Genomic DNA, 22,784 nt, shown 5'->3' with positions numbered 1-22,784 from the left:
ATAACCAAAGGGTCACAGTAGCACTGGGGCTCCAATACACACCACATGTGGCACAAACACTGTTCAGGGGACTGGCATGGTTTATTGCTTTCTTCTGTATTCATTTGTTTTAAGCCATACTGTATCTTCATCTTAATGTTCTTAGTAATCACCTGTCATTCTTGAATGTATTCTCCAGTCAAATAGATTTTTTCCAGACAAGAATTGAGTATCAAGTGAAATAGTGATTTTCATACGCAGTATATTTTGTATGCACCGTATCAATTCTATTGTGATGAAAGCCAAATAAATGAGTGAAATATGATTATCTTGTCATCTTTGACTTGGGATTTTAGACCTGCTTCCTTTTTCATTACAGTTTTCTGCTTGCTCCTCTCTGTGTCGTTCCAGTTTAAACTTGAAAACTTTATTCTCAGTGTTGGACAAAATATTACAAAGTCATGTTGTTAGGAAGTCAAGATATGACCCAAAAGCAGAAACTCTTTTTGTTAACAAAAAAACAAAGTAAATTTACTTGGTTACCGCCCACCACTGTAGATGACTGACAGGTCATCACCATGCTGGCTGTAGATGTCATTTTGGTCAAGATAATATTTTGACCAGACATACAATATTACCATAAAGAGATACTGTAGCCCTGCATGACCTGTAACTAGGTCTGTGTGTGGGTCCATTTGGTTCCATTTGTTACACTCAGAGTTAACCCTTAAGTGCTGTTCGGGTCATTTTGACCCGTTTTACATTTTCATTTGGAAAAAAAAGGTAGAAGTTAAAAATGTTTCCACCTGAAACTCACTGGCCTTAAAGATTCTTCTGAGATGAACATGTAAAAAAAGTATTTTTGCACTACACCCATGCTACACCCCCCTCATATTTTTTGAACCTTAAGTGCTGTTCGGGTCATTTTGACCCGGAAGCACAGAAATACACAGTATTATGCCAAAACACAGACACACAGTCACCCCTACTTCTAACACCCCCCTTCCGAAGCCCCATTCCGAACCCTCCCCCCCTTCCTATAAGCATGAGCAATATTGCCCAGTATTAAATGAAGTCGTTTTTTTTACATGGATTTCAGCTAAATCAGTAAAAACGCCTAGCTCTTTCAGTGTTTAATGTGATATAGCAAAGCAGAAATGCAAACATTTACCAAATATACCATATGAATTGTTTGGTATTGAGTCAAAGTCAATGTATCATGATGATTTGTTAAGTTAAAATTTATATTAGTGTTGTTTTTTTTAAACCAAATATCCACCGGGTCAAAATGACCCGAACAGAACGAAGGTGTAGTGAATCTGAACAGAACTTAAGGGTTAAGGGGGTCCTTGAAAATATAACATGATCATGATTTGTATCTATGACTATATTTCCTACCGTTTGTTTCATTAGAAAATCCCTGCAGATTTGTGCAGAATATGTGTTAGGGCATTAGCAAGTCGACTCAGTAAAAAGTTGAGTTGAAGTTGACTTTATCTTTTGATGACGTCATCACATCACCAGTGTTGGGCAGTAACAAATTACTAATAATATATTACTGTAATTTTATTACTTTATCCAGTAACGAGTAATATAAGGTATTACTCTGTCAAAACTGGTAATATGTAACGCTTTACTCCGCAAAAAAAAGCCCTCGTTACCCGTTACTTGAAGTTGCCGCATCATGCAAAAATAGAACAGACCTACAAACTATAACACATATCAACAGAGATGCTATGTAGCTTGTAGATCCTATGTGTAGATCTGCCGCAGCTTGCGCACAGTTCTGACGTAGCTTATGAGACGGGTGAGCGCTGCTGTCAAACAGTCATAGAAGACAGGCTGGACAGCACAACATTCTGTCGTCCACAGTGCACGGCGCGCTTACACAGCTCGGCCCCAGAGCCACCTGGAGGGACGGGGCCGGCTCCCAGGGGGTCCCCCGCGGACCCCTCGCAGCCCGAAAAAACTAGGCCAAAACGGCCAAAAGCGGCCCGTCCACCGCATCTATAGCGGATCCCCAAGCTTGAAAACGCCAAGTGGATGGCTGGGACATTTACATTTAAAAAGCAATCGGGAGCGTGGAGTCCCGTGGACAAAAGCACGGCTTCGCAAATTATGCTTTGCATATCACCGCAGTACATCAAGCCTCAAGCAACGCAATGCGATGTTGCTGTTTAGCCGTTAGCTTAGCCTCCACTACACTGAGCCCTTGTGCTAACTGCTAGCCTCTCGCCTGTTGTAAAATGTAAACATAAGAAATACACATAGTTTCACTACTCACCGAAATAGACGGTTTTAGGGAGTTGAAAGCCTACTTTCCTTAGTGGGAACCCCCTAGAGCCCTCCACATCACTTCTAAAATACACTTTTAAGCCAGAAAAGAAAATATTTATTATAAGGATAACATAGGCAGGGGTCTTCAACATGTCGTCCGGGACCCCTAGGGTCCTCAGAGTTACAACAGGGGTCTCCATATATCCTTGTCTAATAGCTGATAGGACCCTTTTCTTTTATTTACATCACCACTGACTAAACCCTAATATTTATTTATTCTGAGGAGTAGAGTGTAGAGGGGAAAGAGCAGTCCAAGTACAGAGCCTAGGATCAAAATACTAAAGTACTGGGGTGTTTTAAATGTAATAAAAATAATGTGTTGTTGCTTAGCGTATATATATATTAATTATTAATTGATTCGCTTGTATACCAAAATCCATTAAAAAGGTTTATCACTGTTCCCAGGTCAAATATTGATGTGCGATTAAAATGTGATTATTTGCGATTAATTAATTACAAAGCCTGTCATTAATTATATATATTTTTAATTGCATCCCAGAGACTCTGTTTTTGTTCCAATACATTTGATTCAGTTCTAAAAGGAGCTGGCAAAACAAATTCTGTTGTAGGCCTACATCTATTTTCTTTTGCGGGGTAAAAAAAAAAAAAAAAAAAAAAGTAATATAACTTAATATATTAGATATTACTCTTGATTCCAAGTAATAAGTAATATAATATTATTACTTTTTCCAAGGTGTAATAGGTAATAAGTAACGATTACTCTCCCAAGTAATATTGCCCAACCCCCCCAATTATTTTGGGGTTGTCCCCAGATGATTAACTTAATGTGAAACATTGTTTTCTCACTCAACAGTAAACAAACCAACATAAAGTTTAAGTGTATAGAGGGTATCTTCACATCTAAAGTGACAATTTAAGTACTTTTTAATACATCTAAAATGGCAAATTAACCCTTAAGTGCTGTTCGGGTCATTTTGACCCGTTTTACATTTTCATTTGGAAAAAAAGGTAGAAGTTTAATTTTTTTTTCCACCTGAAACTCACTGGCCTTAAAGATTCTTCTGAGATGAACGTGTAAAAAAAATATTTTTGCACTACACCCATGCTACACCCCCCTCATATTTTTTGAACCTTTAGTGCTTTTCGGGTCATTTTGACCCGGAAGCACAGATGCACAGAAATACACAGTATTATGCCAAAACACAGACACACAGTCACCCCCACTTCTAACACCCCCCTTCCGAAGCCCCATTCCGAACCCTCCCCCCCCCCCCCCCCCCCTCAGATTTCAAAAATAAAGTGCCAACTTTGATAACGATTTGACGCCGCACAACGTTCCTTAAACGCCGCTCCCGTATTGTTAAATAAAAAGCATTTTTGTCAGAAATTATTTTGCTTAACATTGGACTTCCGCCTCTAGTGGACAGTCGCTGGTCTGTGCTGGTCTATGCTGGTTTATGCTGGTTCATGCTGGTCTGTGCTGGTGCTGGTCTATGCTGGACCAGCACCAGCACAGACCAGCAGTAAAACACAACATGTGCTGGTTTGTGCTGGTGCTGGTCTGTACTGGTCTGTGCTGGTCTATGCTGGTTCATGCTGGTCTGTGCTGGTGCTGGTCTATGCTGGTCTGTGCTGGTGGACCAGCATGGGACCAGACTATATAGCATTCAGAGATTGTGGAATAGTTGTCTGGCTACGCGAGACTAGCACGGGGGTAATGAACTGAACTGAAGCCCACGGCAGCTCGGTGCGGTCTGTCAACCAGCGTTGTCAGACAGCCAGCTGAGCCGAACCAATCAGAGAGCAGTCAGGACGTTAGGTGTGTTTTATTGGCAAATGTTAGTGCGGCAAATCAAAACTACCGGGTTCATTCATTCGCCTTCAAAATAAAATTCGAGTAATTCGATTGTTCTTTTTTAAAGAACAGCACGAAAGTGAACTAACTTCATTGACTAAATTAATTATCTCTATTCATCAATTAAATATTATGGCTTGCCGCCTCAAAAACAAAACAAACAAAAACAATAAGCAATACAAGCAATTAAACCTATAAGATAATAAAATAGATAATCTAGATCTAACCCAAATACTGTACATAGAAACCTATATCTATTTATTGGGAGGCTCTCTCCATTCCGACATTATTGGGAGGCTCTCCATTCCGACATGTCGCCACTCCGAAATGGACTTCTTATTGTCGGAGTGGCGACACTCCCATGGGCCTAAGGTTTAGGTTATAGGGTTAGAGATAGGGTTAGTGTCGGAATGGAGACATGTCGGAAAGGAGACATGTCGGAGTGGAGAGATGCACTCCTATTTATTGTATCCATTTTGAACATTTGCTTAAACCTATAATTCAGTGTCACACTTAGTTTCAATTAATCTCGCATTTGTTCCATAGTATATAATAATATCCCTTTTAACAGAAATGCAATGGTGTTTAGCATTGGTCCTGACAAACGGCTGATCAAACATACAAACACCTCTCAGATCATATAATGACTCTCTGGCTTGGAACAACTTTTCAAGACTACCTCCTGCTTGGCGTGGAGGTGTGGGGTGCTGCAGGTGCTTCTCCAACTTTTGGATGTTATGTGGTAATACTTTATTTTCTGCTTTATACATTATTTGAGCGGTTTTAAGGTCAACCAGATCTTTGAATTCGAGTGTTTTTAATTTAATAAACAGTCATGGTTAGTTGGTTCTATATAGTTAGTTTATTTACAATGCTTATGGCTCTTTTTTTAAGGATAAATATTGAATTAGTGTTTGTTTTGTACGTGTTTCCTCACACCTCCACACATTATCGTTTTTCAATGTCTTCAGGGATATGGCTAGGGTACTCTTATTCTGAAGAGATTGACCACCGGATGTGTACTATTTTCTAGACTAGATTTGATGACAGAACATATCGCTCTTCCTGTAGTTCAGATGCGACATGACTCATGAGGACGACAACTACTGAAGTAAACGAAAGTAAACTAAACTAAAGTTAAACTAAGTTAAACTCCAGACTAGTCATGTCAGTGGACTTCAACTCCGTGTTGCTCCAGATCTCCAACTCTCTGGACCACAAACAGCTGGACAGCATGAAGTTCCTCTGTCGGTATGAGCTGTCGATTATCGATTATTTATTATGACATTTTTATGTGACGATTAACCGCTCAAATAATTGCGATTAACGATTAGTTGTGGGTTTGTGTTGTTGTTGTTGTTGATGACAGTTAGGCTACATTTCTGTTTGGCTTGCAGTGGCGGAAAAAAGTACTCACATGAGTTTTACTTCTTACTTGAGTAAAAGTAGCCTATAAATAGACCTACTGCTCTGTCAGGAATTAAAAATGTACTTGAGTTAAAGTATGAATGTGTTGGCATCAAAATGTACCTAAAGTTCTAAATGTAAAAGTACAACACGTTTGAACATAGCAGTTCTACAAGCTCACAACGCGTTGCGATTCGTGAGCTTTGTAGATCTGCTCATTTTAAATAGCCTGGGCTAAAGTGGTTAATGTATGTTTTTTAATATTATAATTTATATCCAAGCTCACTACGTGACACATTCTGCTATTTCCACAATATGTATTTGAAAATGCATGAATTCCAAGTTGAAAATATATGAACATTTTTCAACTTGGAAACGATTCTGGCAAATAATCGCGATTATGTCAAACTAGTCCTTGCCCGTGGTTGTTTTTGTGTACTGAGGTGAAAGTATCGGCTCGTAGGATTAAAGATTTATCAGCGATGTCAGTCATCATCTCCAAATGTCGGCCCTGTTTCAGCTGTTTATTCCCATATGGTGTTCAGTGATGTCAGTCAGAGATGTCTGTAATCTCCAAATTTGGTAATTGTTTCAGCATGCGAGTATATCAGATTTGGGCGCTGTTTAGTATCAGTGATATCAGTCGTGAAGTTGTCTCCAAATTTGGGCACTGTTTAGTATCAGTGATGTCAGTCATCTCTAAATTTGGGCATTGTTTCAGTATGCGGCTGTTACCATGGTGGCGACACTGTTTTGTATCAGACAGTGATGTTAGCCTGCAGACAGACGGACAGACATTGTGCAAATGAATAGTTACTTGCGCTAGCAGAGCGCACAAGTACTGCGTTCGTCCCAATCAGGGACCGGCATTTCTGGCAACGTCATCATTAACAGCCAATGAGGGACCAGCATTCCTGGTGATGCCAGTGGTGAGCGCACCTCATGGCGCGCTCTGCTGGCGCACAAGTAGGCCATACATGGCCTGCTTGTTGGCACCTCAACAGAGTGCATTGTGGAATAAACTCCCTGACGCACTTAACTACAGACTCACTCTCTAGCTTCCGCCGTGGACTGAAGACTCATCTCTTCAGACTCCACCTTAGCCCATAACACTTACCCTCGATGACCATACATGAAAGCTAGATAACATTTTTACGTTTTACAAAAGGTTTTTTACTGACTAGGTGCTCGGTCTTCCTACGTTATTGTTTTCTAGATTGATTAAGAGTGTCTGAGAAATGCCTAAACTGTAAACTGCAGTTAGATTATTGCGATTAGATGATGATGTAACAATGGTGACCGGTGTGCGCGCGTGCGTGCGTGCGTGTGTGCGTGCGTGTGTGTGTGTGTGTGCAGGGAGCTGGTGAAGAAGAGCCATCAGGAGAGAATAACGACAGGACACCAGCTCTTCCAGAGTCTGAGTGAGAAGGGGAAGCTGGACCCAGAGAACACCGGCTTCCTCCTCTCTCTGCTCCGCCAGGTGGAAAGGGAGGACCTGGCTGTGGTTCTGGAGCGCTATGAAGGCTCTGAACCTCCTGACGACCAACCGGATGACAAGGAGAGAGGTATTACGGTCGCAAGTTACTATGAAAAGCTCCACCGGCTGTCCATCAGTCAGTCAGTCTGTCACACTTTTGCCTTACTTTTATCTCCGCCACCGTTGACGCTATATCCATGCCAAACTTTGCACACACACACACTCCTTGGCTGGCAAACCACAACCTCCACCCCTCATTTCTCATATGGCCCTCTTCTAGCGCAACCATGAGGTCGCCGACCTGATGGTCACTTTTGGTGGAAATATCGAAAATAGCTGACCTCCAAGCTCACAACGCGTTGTGAGCTTGGAGGTCAGCTATTTTCAGTGTGCGATACCACACTCAACTACCGGTAAGCATAATCAAGTCAGTACTGGAGATGTGGCGTAACGGCATGGATTTCTATACAGAGAGGGCAATTCTTTCAATATAAGATGCTGCATTCAAGTTCAGGAGAGTTTGGACAAGGCAATAGAATAACAGCTAGCATTGGACAAAAGCTTTTTGGGAGGGGCACAGCTACAGGCTAATTCTCTTGAATGCTGCCTTCAGGTATGGCATGGAATAGTATGGTATGGGATCAATTCACCTTTTGTTTGCCGTGCTGCATATCCTGTACGTACCATTTAAACCCTCTATTGGTAAAACATACTTATAATACACATACTTGCAGAGATGGACACAAAATAAAAAATATATATATTTTGAAGAAATGTCAACATACATGGTCAGTACTTGGTCCAATAGTGACCAGGATACTGTCACCAAGATACCATCCTGGTGACAGTATTCTGGTAAGTATTTTAAATGTGTATTTCAAATACTTTTTTGTATGTTGTGCCCATCTCTGCTACTTGATCTTTTTTGCACTCTCTATCAAACATCTTTTCCAAAAACATTGCCAATCTACAAGCTCACAAGCTTGTAGATCTGCTATTTTCTAGGAAATGTTCCGCCCCAGGCTAATGGATTTTGATTATCGCGATAAATATCGTAAATGGAGATTTATTTGGTCACAATAATCGTGACATGACGTTTTCATAACGTCCCATCCCTCCTCTCCTGTCTCCAGCCAGGCTGGACGTGGCGTCAGATGTCATCTCAGAGCGTCTGGGCCGGTCGTGGAGGAAGCTGGGCCGGCGTCTGGGCGTCAGCGAGGTGAAGCTGGAGAGCATCTCCAAGAAGCATCCCAGCGACCTGGAGGAGACGGCCCTGGAGCTGCTGGGCCTGTGGAGGAGGACGCTGGGCCAAAGGGCCAGCGCCCAGAGCCTGGTGGACGCCCTGAGGGCCTGCGACCAAAACATGACCGCCGACCTGGTGGAGGAGAGGCTGGCACAGGACCACGGTCAGTGAGCGGGACGGAACGGAACATTTTAAAGATGCAGTGCCATTGATTTTTTTCCCCCCCTAAAATGATGATCAGGTATTTAGTCAGGGAATATTAATAAAACCTGGGAATACATTTGTTACCAAACGATTTCTTCACCAATGTGTTCGTAAAGGTGTCTAGTAACATATCGTTGTTGTCGGGTGGAAACCTTGTATGTCCAAGATTGTTAGTTTTGTATTTATCATTTTAAAAATGAACTAAACTAGTGAAAACAGCAGATCTACAAGCACACAGCGCCTCGCACCGCAAGGCGTTGTGTGCTTGTAGATAGGCTGTTTTCACTAATTTTGTGCGACGGCCTTGGATGATGGAGCAGGGCTTTACTTTGCAAAAGAACGTACAAATTTGAAACTTGGAGATACAAGGTTTCCCTAGGAGAATCTGACAGCTAGGGTAATTCTGGGTCTCATTCACTTACACTGTACTATACTACTATACTATACACTGGACTCCCAAAAATCTGCTTTAAGTGGGATGTGAGGGGTCTATAACTAGGTGTTTTTAATTAATTCTGAATCCATTGCAAGCATTTTTTTCGCACGAAAAACATTCCTTGGACTAAAAATGACTAGGAAAAGTGATGACTCATCACTAAACCATTCGTTCTTTGGGGGTGTTTTTGGCCCAATGGATGTTTTTTGTGTAAAACAAATGCTTGCAATGGATTCAGAATAATTAAAAGCACCTAGTTAGACCCCTCACATCCCACTTAAAGCATATTTTTTGGGAGTAATTTTTTCCCTAGTATAGTGTATAGTAAGTGAACAAGACCCAGAATTACCCTACCTAGCTGTGAAAGATTCTCCTAGGGATGTTGAATTTCAATCTTTGTTAGATATGTCACTAGACACCTTTACGAACACACTGGTGAAGAAATCGTTTGGTAACAAATTTATTCCCAGCTTTGACAGGTATTCTGCTAAAATTCCCTGACTAATTATGATTATACTAGGAGGAAGATTTTTCTTTCTCCAAAAAAGTGGACAGAAAGAGTTACATTTATGTTTTCATGTGGCCACACCCACAGATATAAAAAGCTAGATACCTCTTCCGCCGCTGCAGTTCATTGGAGCAACGCGCCAAACTGGATAGGCAGAAGTACGGAAGTGCCAGAAGCACGCTGCCACTCAAAGTGACTACTGGCCAATCGCAGCGCATGTTTTACGGGACTTCAATGGTGACTCCACGCCTGCAGCCATACAGACATGTACAAATAGGCCCGATGCACAGCAGCCATTTTGGAGAGAAGTTGGATGGTCTTCTCACTTCCTTCAAGGGTGTTACCAAGGCTCTGTTCCATTCATGTTGCACAGTGGTTCTCAAACCTTTTACGCCTGCATTTGGTTCCATTTGAACACTCTCAGAGTAACACCTTTTAAGGGGTAATTTGAAAGGAAGGAAGGAAGGAAGCACGAGGGTCCCTGGGCCACACTTTGAGACCCACTGGTGTAGCAGAGTGTTTCTAGTTAGCCAACATGCACAATATCAGCACCCTGACTCTGTTTGAGCAGAATGGAACAGAGCCTTCATTAGTATTATTGGTAACACCTCTGAAGGAAGTGAGAAGAACATCCAACTTCTAGCCAAAATGGCTACTGTGCATAGAGCCTATTGCCTATCCTCCAAGACGCACGCCCCAGAGCCGAAGGAGGCGTCTACCTTTTTATGTCTATGGCCGCACCCACAAGTTCATTATGTATGCCTGGTTGTCATGGTGGGTGGTGACCCAGCTGAAGTTAGCCACACCCACAGTGTCGGGTGTATGGTAAAAGGGGAGGGGATGATTATATGAAGTCATTTTATCTGTGTTTTTGGATCGGCACTTTTGACCCTCAAGGTGTCAGCCTCCAGGAAGAAACCCAAAATACAAAGGGAATACGTAATTGCTCATAACAACCACACCAGGGGGGTCTAATGAAGTACTGTCAACCTCCTAGACACATGAAAACCAGAAAAAGTACAAAACTATGGCACACCTCTTTAACTCATACGCTGCCCTTTAAAAATTGTCATGCGAAACTGCCCCCCAGTCTCCATATACTGCCATGTAATCCATAGTGCACGGATCATGCACGCCCATCCACAGATCATGCCATTTTACAAGCATTCTCAACGGGGCGAAACAAAGCCTGTCTTTGCAGAGCCGACCCGGCCGCTAAGCCTTATGGGTAATGTAGTGTTTTTGCTAATCTGGCGATAAAATAGCCTTATTGTGGGCTCGCCTATAAGGCGAGCACACTTTAGATATTGTCATTAAGTGTGCCTATGCATAGCATGGGGACACTTCTTGTTCTCGCTCATATTTATTTAAGTCAGTCTTTCTTTCTGTCCATACTTTTCCCCAAAGTTTGGCACGCTACTCCTCCCACAGTTTTTGCACCACACACTCGCGCCATATGTCAAATCGACCGGCTTACTCGGGAATCGTGTGCTATTAACTTGCTAAGAGAAAGGTTCTATAGTTTAATTGATATTAATTTATTAGTGAATTAATTTTCCCCATTGACTTATAATGGGAATCGCAAAAACTCACATTCAATTATTTTTCACTCGCAAACCATAGGGGCTACAGTTTCAAGACTTGGAGAGGAGGTTCATAATGATTTCAAGGATTAAATATAAAATAATAGTGTCATTTGGCCTCATGGTGGCGCTATAACAGCCCAGTTTACGTTTTGGCCTGTAACTGTTGAACCGTAGGTCGGAAAATTAAAAGTATTTTTTCCCTGGATTCCTTGGGTCAAGACGCATCTCCCGATATAGGCCACGCCCATTTGCGCCAGGATAGATTTTCCGCCATCTTGAATTTTCTCCACAACACACTTTTTGCTCCTTTTCCCACATATTTTCTTCAAATGTCTTAAAAACCGGTACACATGATCTATGAAGCCATGCGATAAACATAGACAAAGGATATTTCGATAGTCCATACCGTTCGTTCGTAACGCGCTTCCAAAGTTAGCGGGAGGGGCCCGTTTCGCAAACGATAGCCATAAATCACAAACAATAGGTCGAGTCAACACTCAATTTCAACCACAGGTCGGGGGTGGCATACTCAACGAATCCCCAAAAGCATTTCCACTTCGACCCCTAGGGGGCGTCACAAACGCGCGAAACGTAACCGTTTCGTGCCGGAACGCGTTTTTCACGGGGACCGACCCTCTCACAACGCAACACGGACGACTCGGTGGACGGTCTCACGGTCCGAACCGCTGCACGAGGTCGCGCATTTAGCGAGCTGCAGGCACACTTGTCAAAATTGACTCTGTCAATTCTAGTTATTTATCTATCAGGCAGGCAATCAGTAGACGGGAACTTCGGTTCCTTTCTACTCCTACATACTTAGTGAGAAAATGAAAATAAAAACATCAATGTGTTCAGTTTACTGTGGCGAAGTGTGCTATTACTTTTTACAGCAATCGGCCAAATGGTGGCGCTGTAGGAAGCCTTCGAAAGTGCGATCTTTGAACAGGTATAGCTCATGCTGTGTTATACATACAGCCATGAAACCTGTATACACTTATGCGTCTCCTCATGCCGAACAACTTTTACCCTCTAACTTTTGACCTCTGACCTTTAGGTCTCCCACAATTCGGAATTATATGAAAAACAGTAAAAATCTATCTCCTCCTGGGATTTTCGCGTCAAGTGCACAAAACTTTTTTCACATGAACTTTGGACCAATACGGTCAAACTGTCTGGTTGGATTTCTTTTAAAGTGAAATATAATTTTTTAATAATTCAATATATATTGCGGTTTTATGCAAATTATTCTTCGGCCTCTAAATCATACATGCAAAGTTACACGTTCATGGCATTTGGCAAAGATGTGGAGGGTTAGTCAAAGTATCACTGAAACCAATTTTATTCCAATCGGCCAAAGGGGGGCGCTATACGAAGCGTCTGAAAATTCAAACTTCAAACGGGCATAAGTCATGACTCGTTTCGTTTGAAGACATGCAACTTGTTACACGCGTGCTTTGACTCAAGCGGAAGACATCTGTGTCGTTGTTAAGTAAGCTCCGTCCGCCCTTCGATTTTCCGCCACTTTGAGCAGTTTGTAAAACGCGTAAACCCGCTTTTATTCTGGAATTTTCGCGTCACGTGCACAAAACTTTTTTTACGTGAACTTTGGACCGATATCTAAAGATCTGTCAGATCGGATTTCTTTAACATTGAAACATGCTTTTTTAAATAATTCAAACAATATTGCATTTTTATGCAAATTATTCTTCTGCCTCTAAAACATACAAGCAAAGTCACATTTTCATGACAAAATAGTGTAGAGGGTTAGTTCAAATATCACTGAAACCAATCTTACCCCAAATGGCCAAAGGGGGGCGCTATATAATTTTGAGCAGTTTGTAAAACGCTTAAACCCGTTTTTATTCTAGGATTTTTTTTGCAATTTGCATGAAACATTCTACACGCAATCTAAGGACCTTTATCTAACATGCCTATGAAGTGCACACAAAAAAATTATAAAATAATAATAATAAATATAGCTGCAAGCAGCGATAAAGTGTCCAAAGCCAAAAACACCTCAAATCATGAACACAGCCTGGGATGTGCGTGAAATCTTGCAAGCACATTCCCAATAGGTCAAGGAACAGATACCAACCTTCTCACATTGGCCTGTTATAGCGCCACCAGCGGGTCAACTTTTGCACAACACATTTTTGGAACAAAATGGACCAATCTTTGACGTCAGTAACGTCAAAGAGAGCACTGCCTGCGATCTTGACATTTTGTGCTTTTATAGCCATTGTTTTCTGGCTTGAAGCGAGCCCACAATTGTTTCGAAGGAACAATATTTTTCTAGTTGATTATTATTTACTGGTAAAAATGCAAGCATTGCCAGCTTTGAGTTAAAGACGTCCCCAAACGTGTTTTAGCAGCGTAAGTGTTAAGTTTTGGGTGTGAGAGGCTAAATGTCATCAAACGGTGGTTCTGTGGCTCAAAAATCAGAATAAACTAGAAGCAGTGCTCTTCTGAGCACAAGTCTCCACCAGGTCAGGCCTCCTGGTGGCGCTATAATAGGCCAATATAAAAAGGGTGGCATGTGTTCTTCACCAATCTTGGACCTTTCGTGGCAGTCGGACGCTGCATGCATGATTTGAGACATTGTGTTCCAAAAATGTGTTTTCCTAAAGTCTACCTGCTGGTGGCGCTATAACAGGCCAATGTGAAAAGGGTAGCATTTGTTCCTTCACGTAATGGGAATATGTGTGGCGAATTTCACGGTAATCGCAAGCTACGTTGATGATTTGAGGCATTTTGTTCAAAAACAGAGAAATCCTGCAAACTTTGGAAGCCAATATTAGCCAATTAGGATGGGATATGAAATATCAGATGGATCGGACTTGATCACATGACTATAGACATACTGTGTACTGATTTACATGATTGTTGGAGAACATCTGATGGAGTAATAGCAAATAATGTGTTTTACATAAGTTGTCCTCCTGGTGGCACTATAAAAGGCAAATGTGAAAAATGCAGGGCAAAGGTTTATCCTTAGCCTCTAGGGAGTGCACATACAAAGTTTTCTATTTATCGGTGGAGTTAAAGGTAAAAACACAAATTGCCCTGCTATAGCGCCACCATGAGGCTGATTTGAGAAATTTGAAGTGGCATTTCTTCCTCGTTCTAGTGGGAACGTGCGTGCCCAATTTCCACCAAGATTGCACGCTGTGTTCATGATTTGAGACATTTTGTTCAAAACGGAGCAATCCTGCAAACTTTGGAAGCCAATTGTAGCCAATCAGGATGGAATATGGAAAATCAGACAGATCCATGTTGATCACATGACTGTAGAGATACTGTCTACCGATTTGTAGGATTTGTGGACCAAATCTTTAAGAGTAGTGTTCAGAAATGTGTTTTGCAAACATCGGCCTCATGGTGGCGCTAGAACAGGGCCATTCGAAAAACGTGGGGCAGAGGTTCTGAATTGGCATCCAGGGAGTGTGTGCGCTCATTTTGGCAGCGACCGGGCCAACGGCGCCGGAGATTAGATGGTAACAAACTGGAGGGACGCACGGATGGACGGACGGACGGACAGGGGCGAAAACCAGGGGTGTAGTTGGCTGGATTATTCACGAAGCTTTCCCGGAAGAGAAAGATCCCATGATTGGCGGCTAGTTGTGCTGTTTTCCCCCCTCGAGGTACCAAAAATATTTTTTCTCCACTGGACCCCATTCATTTTCCTCTTTGATTTTCTAACCTTAATAAACATCGTCATAAATACTTTATGGTTCCTGTTGCTAGAGAAAAACTGCCTTTCAATTACCATAATATGCGTTTTGTACAAATATGGTCCCATTTATGTTAATTTTGATGGCCAACTAAACTGATACCAGCCGGCTGTGTTCTTCTTGTGCTGTATTTTGGGAGGCTCCGACCACATTCTGGTATCCCTGCGGTTGCACGTGACCGTTGGCAACCAATAGCATTCCTTATGATTCCGGGGGTACCATTCAAACAATGATGGCGACACCCATACAAGGGCCAAAAAAGCGCAATTTTCGCCACATAGAAACCAATGGCTTCGCATCGTCCATATTCTTTTAACAGTCTATGGCGAAAACATACTCTCCCCCATGCCTTCGGCTAGTGGAGACAATAACGAACCTCAAAATGAAAAAAGGTTTTAAGCCACTGCTCTCGACTCTCCAGACTCTGTATATCATTCAGGAGATTGTGGAATAATTGTCTGGCTACACGGCACTAAAAGTATTGGGGAAATCTCGCTTCTGCAAACGCCCATCCTTTCGACCAGAGGGTTAGCGACTCACTCCACGAGGTTAAGGTTAGGGTGAGGGTTAGAGTCAGGTGTCGAAAAGATGGCATGTAGTAACAGAGACACGCTCCCAAAGTATTCCGGTTCCCAACCCTGGCCTTGGAAAAACCCTGGGAGAAAGAGACTGACCAGCCGTGGAAGAGAGGGAATACGCTGCTCCCCAAACTCTGATTTCTGCATTTAATTCAGCTGTTAATTTGAATCTGTGAAATTAATGTAAGGAGACATGCTTTTTATTTGTCTGTGAATGTGAATAATCAAAGAGTATTTGTAAACTATAAGAATGGGGCCGTGGAAGGTGAGGCTCAAAGAACATATCACACTGCAATATATAGTGAAATGAATGTAAATAAAGTGTATATATTGTGAATAACATTGTTACTGGTGCTTGGAGTTCTTCCTAAAGACTACATGCTTGGTGGCACAACGACTGTCGCTTTCTGTAGACTACATCTATGCTTAGTGGTACAACTACGCTGTGTCTCTTTCTGTAGAGAAGTGCCTTTGAGCCAGTGTTGTTTTTGACAGCAAATTTTGATTTTGTTTTAGTCATAGTCTTTTGAATAAAATGTAATTTCGTTTTAGTCATAATTTAGTCACCTGAAAAGTTTTAGTTTTAGTCTAATTTTAGTCGACTAAATACAAGATTTTAGGCGACTAAATCTACAGTTGATTTAGTCAACTAAAAATGTATTTTGGCAGCCCTTGATGACATCGTAATGGCTGATTATACACTTGGTTGTGTGCTGAAAATAGCTCTCGTCGCACCTGAGAGCAACCAAACATAAAATGACTCTCTTCTCCACTAGTCACGTTTTAACATTTTAGTCTAGTTTTCATTTAGTTTTAGTCATCACAGCTTTCATTTTATTTAGTTTTCATCAGTAAAAAAAACACAGTCGACAAACATTTTTCTTCATAGTTTTAGTCGACGAAATCAACACTGCTTTGAGCAAAGTGACGCTGGCGTGGGATGGAACCTTTCACAGCTGCTTGCCAGGACCTCCTCTCATTCAGACACACATGCGAGACTGGCATGTGTGTCCCAAACCTTTCAGGTCCAGACCCGAAATAGAGATTTAGATTTAGTATCTTCACACCAAATTGTGAGCTTGTAGATTTTCACTACTTCTATATTACCAGTACTACTGTATATATTAATATGTTTTGTATGTATCTATTATATATATAGATAGATAGACATAGAGGTGTGCGTGTGTGTGTGTGTGTGTGTGTGTGTGTGTGTGCCGGGACATCTCGGGGGAGCAGATGATACAGGTCGCCAAATGCTTGGGAAAGGAGTGGAAGCAGGCGGCCAGAGTCCTGGACGTTGATCTGGAGGACATCCTGGCAGTTGAGGAGAACGTCACCATGCAGAAGTACATGATGCTGGCAGAGTGGAAGAGCCAGAGGGAGCCTGGAGAAGCCACCGTGTCCCACCTGCGAGACGGTCTAAAAGATCTGAAGGGCCTGTCCGACGAGGTCCATCATTTACTGGGTATGAAACACACAGTTACAGAGCTCCCAGAGCTACAGTATACCAGTAATAGTAAGGGAAAGGTAGCCTCATGCTGGACCAATCTGGGAACTAAATCATTTCCAATATCATTTCCAATCTTTCTTCACAAATGTGTTCATAAAGGTGTCTACTATCACCTCTGAACTTGCTCAATCACAACTCCCTCTGGAAACTTTGTGGGAGCCAATCAAAGTTGGGGTTATCCCGAGGGCCTGGGATTAAAGGGGGACAAATTTAAATATTGTCAATATGAGCGTATGAGGTGTGTAATTAGGGTATTTTAGGGGCTGCCGAATCCATTCCAACCATTAGTTATCATTGGCCATAAAATAGGCCAAGCTTACTTTTGTATGTCCATGAGACATATAGGCTAATATTTGCAATAAAAGAATGGTTGGAGTAGGGTTTGAATTCATGAAAACTATTCAAGATCAGGTGGGTAAACGCACATCATGACAGGATAACATGATACAATCTGACAAGGAACACTTTTCATTTGAACAATGAGTAAGAGTAGATTAAATTCAGTAAATAAGTAATGTAAATTCAGGTTTTTGACATACTGTGAAAGCAATATGGAGGGTGGCAGTAGTGGACAATTAAATAATAGAGGCCAAAATTGTGAAAATAGCAGATACATGCTCACAATGTGGCATTGTGAGCATGTAGATCTGCTATTTTCACAATGGAACGGATGTAGTCAAACTAATGTAATGCCAACTCCAACAATTCCAAGTGCTTGTCAGGGTGGGGGTCTGCAGTTGAAATATTATTATTTTGGGGGTCGCAGTCTGAAAAGGTTGAGAACCACTGACCTAAGAGATATGTCCTTTGTTTCCAACATTTGCAGCACTTGATTTGTGTGTATTGTTTACATACAGTTTACATAATATATTTTCTTAAAGATTTTTATTAAAGTGGTGTTTCTCTTCCTGGAAAATGACATCACATTGGGACAGCTTAGGTAACCGGTAACGTGTAACATGTAATTAATGTAAAAAGAAAAGAAAGTAAAAAAAAAGTACTTTTACTTTTTACTCAAAGAGTAGTTTTTAAATGGGCTACTTTTTACTCTTACTTTTGAGTAATTTCCTGGGCTAGTACTTTTACTTTTACTCTTAAGCCCTTTGCACACAGGGCAGTTGCGTTTTTTTCGTTTGCGGCATGAATAAAACGCATTGGATTTGGTGTGCAAGGCTGTGCGGAATCGGTGCTGCGGAGCCTAAAAGGAGTCATAAAAGGACTGATGAGTTTTTTACCGCATGCGACAAGACGCACAAATCGAACTGGGTTCGATCGAGAAAAAAACGCACGGCGGCAGCCACTCGTCGCACGGCTAATTCGGAGCCGGTGTGCATGAGGTCATAGAGAATCATTGTTTTCTTTTCAAAAAATGATATTGTCCGTTGTATCCGTGCGGTTAAACGCGCCTGTGTGCAAAGGGCTTTACTCTTACAAAAAAAGTAACAGAACTCTTACTTTGAGTAGGACTTTTCAGTACTCTTTCCACCTCTAGTGTGTGGTCAGAAGAGGTATTGCCATGTTACAGACATATAGACATACCCAGCCAACCACGGCCCACGGACACATCGATTCAGAGGAGCGGTCTTTCCACCGCTCAAAAAAACGAGGACTTGTATATTTAGGAAAAGTCATTTCTTAGAGCTTCATGAGGAAACATATTCCACTTCTAAATGTCATAATCGATCAAAATGACAGCTAAAGGCCCTCTTACATCTAACGACTTTGAAAAGATTTCTCAATCGTAATAAAATCGAGGCTAGTCGCAGCGCGCTCCCGTGACTCAGTCGTTACTCAATCGTTAAATGTGAGGTAGTGGTCCGACTCGATTTTTACCCCAACTTGAGAGCCAGATTCTGTTATGAGAATATCAAACTGGTTTAATATTTTCACAAATCGGGGCTGAGTCTGAATGAATACAATGACGTAGCCTAGCCTACAACCAAAACAGAACAAGCCAAAAGCCAAGCCATTCATTCCCCAAAAGACGCTGCCTGAGCTGCCAGCCTGGTCGTTGTTGGTGCGGCTACTACGACAGCCCTTTATTAGTTATTTCTCCGCGTTTCCATTATTCCAAACATTCAACGTTGATAATAGTTGATAGGATCGATCTGCGCCGGCTAGACTAAGAGGTTCAACTGAGATGATTGTATTGTTGTTTCTCCTCATCTGTCCAGTAGTAGTAAATATTCAGTCAGGCATGTATTTTGTGTTGACTCTCAAATGTACACACTTATCTTCTAGATGAGGTGTACACAAGACCATGCTGTGAAAAATGCCAACACGTCCAGCAGGTCAGTTTATTCAAAGCAGATTTCCTTGTTTCTGTCTGTTAATGATCCTAAATGATCTCCTGTGTTTTTGCTTGGCAGAGCTACGGCAGTAAGAAGTTCACTCCTAAGAAACTCTCCACAGGATGCTATCAGTGAGTCTGAACATCACTTTGACATCTGCTTTAATTAGAGATTTATCATCACATGAACACAACCAGCAATGTATTTCTGGGCAGAAATATACATCTATGATGTTGTTCCAAATATCAACAGGTCCACAAATTAGACATAGCTAAAGTTATGGACACGTTATCTTATGGTTTATATTGATAGATTAGACATGATACACACTCTACGGCTCTCTCTCTGTGTGTGTGTGTGTGTGTGTGTGTGTGTGTGTGTGTGTGTGTGTGTGTGTGTGTGTGTGTGTGTGTGTGTGTGTGTGTGTGTGTGTGTGTGTGTGTGTGTGTGTGTGTGTGGGTGTGTGTGTGTGTTGGTTTATATTGATAGATTAGACATGATACACACTCTACGGCTCTCTCTGTGTGTGTGTGTGTGTGTGTGTGTGTGTGTGTGTGTGTGTGTGTGTGTGTGTGTGTGTGTGTGTGTGTGTGTGGGTGTGTGTGTGTGTGTGTGTGTGTGTGTGTGTGTGTGTGTGTGCATGTTTCAGGGTCCAACTGAAAGCAGGAAAGACATACGAGTGTGTGTTGACAGGCTTGATATTTGAGGCGTTGGAGCGAGTTGTGGTTCGTTATTCTGTCCTGCCCTGGTCCAACTTCGGCAGGTTCCTCCCGGACCCCTGGATGATCGCTGGTCCCATATTCGACGTGGAAACAGTCCCTAAGAATGACTCTGCCATCAAGTTCATGAAGCTCCCTCACTCCCTGTGCCTGGCGGGTGATTAATTTCAATCTTTATTTCAGACCCAAGGAGATCCATATCACAGTTACAATACAACAAAACAACAGTGATACATCAAACTTATATAGCGCTTTTCATGGTACTCAAAGTCGCTTTACAAAACAAATAAAAACTGCTTTGTAAGGACACAATTAAAAAGGCTAAAAGCTAAAAAAAAGTACATTAGCAGGGACACAAAAGATGAAAAGCTGAGAGGGAGAGTACAGTTATGTAGGGAAAGCAAGTCTGAAAAGGTGGGTTTTGAGAGAGGCTTTGAACACGGCAAGGGTGGGGGCTTCTTTTATATGAAGAGGGAGTGGGTTCCAGAGAGTGGGGGCTGCAACTGAGAAGGCCCTGTCAATACAGATATTTATTGGTTGTAAATCTAAACATCTTCCGTGTTCAATATTTTACAACACAGTGAATCCAAGACAGACAGTATCCTACAGCAAGGGTTTTCAAAGTGGGTGACGGGGCACCCCGGGGTGCCGCGACAGCAGTCCAGGGGTGCTGCGAGATCATTTGATAATATTTGGAATTTATTTTGACACTTGAAAACATATTTAGTATCATTTTAAACTTGAAGTACAAAGTTATTTTCAGTCAGTTCTAACCAAAATGGCTATTATCTCAACGTTTTCCTCGCAACATAATCACTAAAATATCGTCACTGTCGGGCAGAAACCTCGTATCTCCAAGTTTCAAATGTGTACGTCTTTTGCTAAAGCAAAGCCCTGCTTCATCATACAAGACTGTAGCACAAAACTAGTGAAAACAGCTGATCTACAAGCACACAACGGTTGTGTGCTTGTAGATCTGCTGTTTTCACTAGTTTAGTACATTTTATAGATGATACAAAACAAACGGTTTTGGACATACAAGGTTTCCACCCGACAACGACGATATGCTATAAATATAAGGTGCTGGGAGTGGAAATTCTAATGTACTGTAGGGGTGCCTCGGATTAAAACAAATATTCATGGGGTGCCCTGAGACAAAAAAGTTGGGAACCCCTACAGCAATGTTCCAATTCCATGCGTTTTGTCTTGACTCTATAAAACTGTCCCTTTCCTCCTTCCTTCACTTTGTCTCCACCCAGGCTCAGTGGAAGAGGAGATGGTATTTGGTGTCCTACACATCACTTTACACAAGCATACTGTCAAGTGTGAGTGTTCAGTGGAGTGCTCTGGCAGCCATGTAAAGTGGTCGGTGTCCTCCCTGTCACCTGTCGCTGCCGTCGTCAAGAAGACACCGTCGATGGAATACCACGCAGCGGTGCTGCTCTACAAGGATCTGAGCAGTAATGATAAGATTCTAAACTTATGTGTCTACCTCGCCCCCAACAGCACGTCACATGTTAAGGTGAGGTTTGCCCAAGGTGGAAGGATTCCATGTGTGCTCCTAGTTTAGCTTTGGGCCCAGAATAACTGAGTTTTGGTGTTATGACAAACAACATTGTGACATTTACATTTTACATTGGCTCTTGAGTGACCAAACCGGAGTTCAAATTCACCCTAAGGTATTTGTCTCAGTGCCTGTTCAGCTTATCACATGCATGCTGGTTCCATGTTTTGGTTGTAAAGATGTAAAGACTATTAACATTTACATTTATATGTACGTTCATAATTCATATTATGAGCCTGCAGGGCTTGGCGTTCACCCCGGATATAATGACACACCTAGGTTACTTTGACGTACAGTATAAGAATCCACCACGCATGGATTTTCAACTTGAACTTAAAGAGCGTACAGAGAGTACAGACGATAACGTACAGGCAGCATGGAGTGCAAACATTCTAGAAGGTACACATTGGATTTCAGTTTATTTGTGCATGTGTGCCTGCTTGTTTGTATGCTTTGCTGTGTATTTCTGAATGACATTTACCTAACTCCTAACCTTTGTCTCCATGTCAGGTGACTTGAAAAACTGCCCAGAGGTGAAGGTAGAGCCAAGCGTGGGTAAGCATCTGGTCATTGTTGCAGTGAAGCCTAGTTTGAAATCCTGAATTTAAAGTAATTATCCTGTTAACTAAATTCCACTTTCACGAATGCAATGTTTCCTAATGATAAACCTTGCTTTGCTGTGTTCCATGTTAAGAAATTGTCCAAGCTGGTCTTATCAGTGAGCGCAGTGAAGCGCAGATGGTTTATCACTATCAGTGTCTACTGTATCTACAGGCAGAATAGCAGCTGCACAACGCGTTTCATTGCATTCCATCTGTACAAATCTGTATAAATGGTAAATGGTGCATTTATATAGCGCCTTTAACCGAGGCACTTTTCATAGATTAAAGCAATAAGCCACAAGAGGCGAGTGGTTACCGGGGTAACACAAGGCGTCAGCCGAGTGTTTCCTCCGTGTTCTATTGACGGTATCTCTACCCCTGAGCCACTGCATGTCGCATTATGCATGAATGAAGCACTTGCATGTGCATGAATTAAAAGGCATAAATTACTGCTGTTATGCGTGCTAACAGACAAGCGGTGATGGAGAGAAGCTGCATGCCTCAATCAGCCAGGCACACCAACGATGTTTGATCCATAAACTCACAACGCATCACAGTGAGCTTGTAGTGTGACATTTCTGGAGCAGCTCTAGCAGGCGTACAACCAAGTAAATGAAGCATCTGGTATGTATTGTGTAAAATGTATTCTTGTTTTAGATAATGATTAGAATGTTGTACTGGCCGTGCTGAAATCTGGCCTAATTTCCGGTCAGAGAAATGCAGCTACTCTGTAATTTCCACTTGACAAGTTTTATTGTGTGTGTGTGTGTGTGTGTGCGTGTGCGTGTGCGTGCGT

General features: G+C 42.0%; 1 protein-coding gene across 4 annotated transcripts; it reads left to right on the top strand.

The window, feature by feature from the left end:
- Positions 1-5,227: 5,227 nt before the first annotated feature.
- LOC308300563 (FAS-associated death domain protein-like) lies at positions 5,228-22,669 on the top strand. 4 transcript variants are annotated; one of them, XM_080744429.1, is made up of 8 exons: positions 8,298-8,422; positions 16,539-16,767; positions 19,054-19,103; positions 19,182-19,234; positions 19,867-19,979; positions 21,082-21,344; positions 21,897-21,941; positions 22,460-22,669. In XM_080744429.1, exons 2-7 carry the CDS (start codon positions 16,539-16,541, stop codon positions 21,903-21,905), a joined length of 717 nt encoding a protein of 238 aa, XP_080600555.1. In that variant the 5' UTR covers positions 8,298-8,422; the 3' UTR covers positions 21,906-21,941; positions 22,460-22,669. The 4 variants fall into 4 exon arrangements, with proteins under 4 accessions (XP_080600556.1, XP_080600557.1, XP_080600555.1 ...); XM_080744428.1 differs by having other exon boundaries at positions 19,753-19,979; XM_080744430.1 differs by lacking the exons at positions 19,054-19,103; positions 19,182-19,234; positions 19,867-19,979; ... (1 more) ...; positions 21,897-21,941; positions 22,460-22,669 and adding exons at positions 5,228-5,383; positions 6,896-7,104 and having other exon boundaries at positions 8,150-8,422; positions 16,539-16,740.
- The last annotated feature ends 115 nt before the right edge of the window (positions 22,670-22,784 follow it).

This window comes from Nannobrachium achirus (assembly GCF_963921795.1).
Source record: "Nannobrachium achirus genome assembly, chromosome: 16".
Lineage (NCBI taxonomy): Eukaryota > Metazoa > Chordata > Actinopteri > Myctophiformes > Myctophidae > Nannobrachium > Nannobrachium achirus.
The sequence above is the reverse complement of the archived record's forward strand: the minus strand, read 5'-3'. Positions and strand labels throughout refer to the sequence as shown.

Coding starts and splice junctions, on each gene's coding strand:
- LOC308300563 (XM_080744428.1), top strand. CDS start 16,539: ATGATACAGGTCGCCAAATGCTTGGGAAAGGAGTGGAAGCAGGCGGCC. Junction 19,235..19,752: donor CTCTCCACAGGATGCTATCA/GTGAGTCTGAAC, acceptor TGCATGTTTCAG/GGTCCAACTGAAAGCAGGAA. Junction 19,980..21,081: donor TCACTCCCTGTGCCTGGCGG/GTGATTAATTTC, acceptor GTCTCCACCCAG/GCTCAGTGGAAGAGGAGATG.